Source organism: Tupaia chinensis, unplaced genomic scaffold (assembly GCF_000334495.1).
Source record: "Tupaia chinensis unplaced genomic scaffold, TupChi_1.0 Scaffold000360_1, whole genome shotgun sequence".
NCBI classification, from domain to species: Eukaryota; Metazoa; Chordata; class Mammalia; order Scandentia; family Tupaiidae; genus Tupaia; species Tupaia belangeri.
This window is the reverse complement of record NW_006159856.1, coordinates 2586627-2592201: the sequence shown is the minus strand read 5'-3', so window position 1 is coordinate 2592201 and position 5575 is coordinate 2586627. Positions and strand designations below refer to the sequence as shown.

Genomic DNA, 5575 nt, shown 5'->3' with positions numbered 1-5575 from the left:
CCAACAATAGATTTAGAACTCTTTCCTTCATGTATCTGGGTGCTCCTGAGTTGGGTGTATAGATATTTATAACTGTTATATCTTCTTGATGAATTAGCACTTTTAGAATTAGCACTTTTACTACTATATAATTACCTTCTTTGTCTCTTCTTACAGTTTTTGTCTTAATTCCTACTTTTTCTGAAATCAGTATCACAACTCCAGCTTTTTTAGTTTCCATTTGGATGGGATACCTTTTTCCAGCACTTGACTTTTAGTCTATGTATGCCTTTATCCACAAGATACATTTCTTATAGGCAACAGATATAGAGTTCCTGTTTTTCTATCCATTCAGCCAATCTGGTCTCTTGATTGGAGAATTTAATCCATTAACATTCAATGTTATTATCGATATTTCTGAACTTGTCCCTACCATTAAGTTGGCCATTTTCTTGGTTGTTTTTGGTTCTCTTATTTCTTTTGTTTTGTTTTTTAAATTTTATTTATTCATCCATTTATTTATTTTTATTTGACCAGATAGAGACAGAGAAAGAGGTAATAAGAAAGCAAGCCACCAGGTCCGGGACTTGAACCATGGTCGGCCTTGTGGGAGTGTCTGGCACCTTAACCACCATGCCACCTGCTGGTCCCCTTGTTCTCTTATTTCTGTCTGTCTCTTTTTAGTTTTTCTGGTATAGCGCTCCCTTCAGAATTTCTTGAAGAGCTGGTCTGGTGTTGGTAAATTCTTTAAGTTTTGTTTATCTGAGAATGTTATCTTTTCTTCCCATTTGAAGGATAATCTTAGCAGGTATAGTAATCTTGGTTGAAAATGTTTTTCTTTTTTTTGGAGAGGTTTTTCGCTATAGGGCACGTGCACTCACCAGACAGAGAGAGAGAGACAGAGAGACAGAAAGCAAGAAATCACCCCCCAGGGAGGATGGCCACGCCGCAGTCCCTTCTCCTCCATTCTCCTTTCGGGATCTTGGGCACGCACGCACACGCGTCCAGCGTGAGTTTTAAGCTACCGGGTCCGGGACGCAAACCGCAGTCGACTATGTGGGAGTCCAGCGACATAGCCATTACACTAACTGCTGGTTCCCGAAAATGTTTTTCTTTTAACACTTTGAATGTATCTTCCCATTCTTTCCTTGCTTACATTATTTTTGGGTTCAATGTTAGCCTGATGGGATAACCTTTGTAAGTAACTTGATCTTTTTATCTTGCCAATTTTAATATCTTATCTTTATCTGTGGTTTTGGACAATCTGGCTGTGATGTGCCATGGAGAGGATCTTTTGAGTTGATTCTATTTGGGGTTCTTTGTATTCCTTAGGTCTGGATGTTTGACTGCTTCTCTAGACTTGGAAAGTTTTCTTCCAGGATTTCATGGAATAGATGATCAATTCCCTTATTAGCTTCTTCACCTTCTGGGATACCAATTATTCAGAAGTTTGGGTGTTGGGGACCAGCAGTTGGCGTAATGGCTATGTTGCTGGAATCCCATGTAGTCAATCGCAGTTTGAGTCCTGGACCCAGTGGCTTAAACTCACGCCAGGCATGTGTTCGTGCGTGCCCAAGATCCCAAGAAGGGAATGGAGGAGAAGGGATTGCAGTGTGGCCATCCCCCCAGGGGGGTGATTTCTCTCTTCATATCTCTCTGTCTCTGTCTGTCTGGCGAGCGCATGTGCCCTATAGCAAAAACCTCTCCAAGGAAAGAAAAAAAAAAGAAGTTTGGGTATTTAATGGTATCTATTTCTTGTATGTTGTTCTCAATATTTTTGTTGTTATTTTTTTCAGTCTTTTTGGGGATTTTTTTTCTAGGTCAGAGGTTTTATCTTCTACATCCTAGATTTGATCATCTACATGATCTAATCTGCTTTTAATACTTTTGAGGGTGGTTTTGATTTACTGTATTACCGCCTTCTTCTCTAACAGTTCCATTTGATTCTTTTTTTATAGTGTCTATTTCTTCATTTAAATCGTGGAAGGACTTCCTCATCTCCTGGAGCTTGTTGTCTCTTTCCTCTTCCATCTTTTGGAGTTCATTGTCTCTTTTCTCTTGCATCTCATTTAGTTTCATCGCTATGAATATTCCGAATTGTTTATCTGACATTTCCATGAATTCCATTGTACTGTCTATGGATGATGAGGAATTGTTCTTTTCCTTTGGGGGAGAGATATTTTCTTTCTTTCTTTCTTTTTTTAAAGAATTATTTTATTTAACTTTATTTATTTATTTTAATTTGACTAGAGAGGAGGAGAGAGAGAGCGAAAGTGAGAAAGCAAGCCACCAGGATTGGGACTTGAACCACTCTCAGCCATGTGTGAGTCCAGTGCCCTTAACCACCATGCCACCTGCCAGCCCCAAGAGGTATTTTCTTGATTTCTTATATATCTTGTGCCTCTGCACTGGTTTCTAGTCATCTGATGGATTATACATTTCTTCCTAATTTCTTGGAGTTAATTCTGAGAGTTCAAAAGTGTGTGGAAGGAGATGAGCTGTGATCTCTGCATCTCCATCTCCCTGACACTCACCCTACAACCTGTATTGTTGCTGGCCTCCCAGGTCCTTGAGAACAGGTACACCTATGGCTGAGCTGCAGGGGTTCAGCTGTGGAAGAGAGTAGGGGACGTGCTATGTGCTTCAGGAAACTATGAAGTCTGAAAGTATTCCTGAATGGTCAAAAGGCAGCTAGAGGTTTAAAGCAGTCTCCTGCAGGGGCTGAGAATAATGGCAGATAAGGGAGCTGGAAATGGGGAGATCTGGGCACTTGGAAACGGTTGGGAGACAGTCCAAAGTTTCATTTCTCAAGCAATAAAAATGTCCTGAAATTAAATAGCGGAAATGACTCCAACTCTCTGCCCATAGATTTTGGAATGACCAGAGTAAATTTTTTTTTAATTTTCAGAGGGCACATGTGCTTGCCAGAGAGAGACAGAGAGGGAGAAAGCATCCCCCAATGGGGTGTAGTCACACAATGTCTCCTCTTCCATTTTTCCATCCTGTAGGGGTTTTGGGCATGCAAACTAACTTGCTAGTATTTTTAGGCTGCCAGGACCAGGATTCAAACTGGGGTCAGCCATGTGGGATATGATACACCTTAACTACTTGGACATGGGCCAGAGTGATATGATTTTGCATAAGGGTCTTTGAGACCAGCATGCACAGAGAAGGACCTGGCAAAGCAAGGAGACCTCAGTCTCACACTGTCATTTCTTTATGTTCTGAGGCATTCAGGCATCAGAGATACAAAAGACAGGGACAGATGAAATGGTCTTTCACATACCCATGTAGCCAACTGTTCCAACTCTTCCTTGAACTGTCCCGCCTTTTGGAATCTCCACAGCTAAACCAAGATCTGAAATCCGGATATGTCCTGTGAGTGTTCAAATACATCACACAAATCACAAGGAGAATCCATGATACTTTAGCAACAATAAAAATTTGGAAAAAATAATCTCATGGGGAAAAATGTCATCTTAAAAACCATGGATAGAAATTGAAAAAAAAAAAGATGGAAAAAATAGCATCTCATACTCTGAAACATTTAAATCTAAAATTACATTTAGCTTTTTTACATTTAGTAAAATTGCATATAATGTATTTAGTTTCATTCACAGTAGGAAATTAGATTTATGACTGGCTATCAGTCAGAAAGCTTTTTTTTTTTTTTTTTGAGAGGTTTTTGCTATAGGGCGCGTGCGCTTGCCAGACAGACAGAGAAAGACAGAGAGACAGAAAGCGAGAAATCACCCCCCAGGGGGGATGGTCACGCCGCAGTCCCTTCTCCTCCATTCTCCTTTCGGGATCTTGGGCACGCACGCACACGCGCCCGGCGTGAGTTTTAAGCCACCGGGTCCAAGACGCGAACCATGGTCGACTACATGGGAGTCCAGTGACATAGCCATTACCCTAACTGCTGGTCCCCAAAAAGCTCTTTAATCATAGACAACCACTTGATAAGATAGAAGTATTATATTTACTATTTTTTTTGAGAGTTTTTTGCTATAGGGCGCTTGCCAGACAGAGAGAGAGACAGAGAGACAGAAAGCGAGAAATCACCCCCCGGGGGGATGGCCACACCGCAATCCCTTCTCCTCCATTCTCCTCTCGGGATCTTGGGCACATATGCACACGTGCCCAGCGTGAGTTTAAGCCACCGGGTCCGGGATGCGAACCGCAGTCGACTACGTGGGAGTCCAACGACATAGCCATTACACTAACTGCTGGTCCCCAGAAAGCTCTTTAATCATAGACAACCACTTGATAAGATAGAAGTATTATATTTACTATTTTATTTCCATCAAACTACCAGGTACATAAATAAAAATATAAAAATAGGAAACACTTTCTGAGTACCAGGAGGCTTATATATAAGGATGACTATACACAAATTACATGGAGTTTTTCCCTGGAGGACAAATCGTAACAGAGTTACTTCACTTAAAAAAACTATTAGGTCATTAGAAAAGTCACAACGTATTTTTTTATTTTTCTATGCAAAAATGGATCATGACTTTTCCAATGACCTATTATATCATAGGGCCAGTCAATGTCATGGTGGTTAAGGTGGCTAAAACCCACAGGGCTAATCACATGGTTTGAGTCCTGGACCCATAGACTTGAGACACACTGGGCTCCTGTGTGTGCATGCCCCAAATCCCAGAAGGAGGGAAAGATGAAGGGGCAAGGATTGTGACAATCTGCCATGGGGAGTGCTTTCCTACTTTTCACTTTCTCTCTCTCTCTCATTAACTGTCAAGCACACATGCCCTCCAGCAAAACTTAAAAGAAAACAAAAACAAAAAAGACTGGGTGCTCAATGGCCAAATAAACATAAAAAAATTTATTCCAATCAATTGAAATCTATCAAGACATAGCTGTGATAGTCTTGGGAAGTTGGAGACTACATGGGAGGCCCAGGGTCCTATTCCCGAATCAACTCAAAAATGCATGGTATGGTGGGAACCAGCAGTTAGCGTAATGGCTATGTCGCTGGACTCCCACGTAGTCGACCGCGGTTCACGTCCCGGACCCGGTGGCTTAAAACTCACGCCGGGAGCGTGTACGTGCGTGCCCAAGATCCCGAGAGGAGAATGGAGAAGGGATTGTGGCGTGACCATCCCCCCTGGGAGGTGATTTCTCGCTTTCTGTCTCTAATGTCCCTCTCTGTCTGTCTGGAGAGCGCACGCGCCATATAGTGAAAATCTCTCCAAAAAAAAAAATACATGGTATGGTGTCAAGCATCTGTAATCCAGCTTTTGGGAAGCTTGGCAAGACCTGTCAAAAATACCTGTCTCCAGAGGTAGCAGGTAATGCAGAGGTTATGGCAGTTGGATCCACCTGTGCAGTTTGAGTCCCAGACCCAGAGGCCTGAAAATCACTCCAGAGTGTGCATGCCCAAAATCCCAAGAGGAGAATAGAGAAGAAAAGATTGTGGTGGCCATCCCCTCTGCAGAGCTGATTTATCACTTTCCCTCTCTTCCTCTCTGTATTTGACAAGCACATGCACACTACAGAGAACTAAAAACAAAACAAATAAATAAAAACCCACTTCAGTCTCTTTCTGTGATTTCTGGCCCATGTAATTGCCCGA

General features: G+C 42.0%; 1 protein-coding gene across 6 annotated transcripts in view; it reads right to left on the bottom strand.

Moving 5' to 3' along the window:
- GRK4 (G protein-coupled receptor kinase 4) overlaps window positions 1–5575 on the bottom strand; it is a 101439-nt gene that overhangs the window by 18506 nt on the left and 77358 nt on the right. For all 6 annotated transcript variants that reach the window (XM_006152934.3, XM_027773590.1, XM_027773592.1 and 3 more), the window contains one exon: window positions 3266–3355. In XM_006152934.3, the coding sequence (XP_006152996.1) occupies window positions 3266–3355 (90 nt within the window). The remainder of the gene's footprint in view (window positions 1–3265; window positions 3356–5575) is intronic.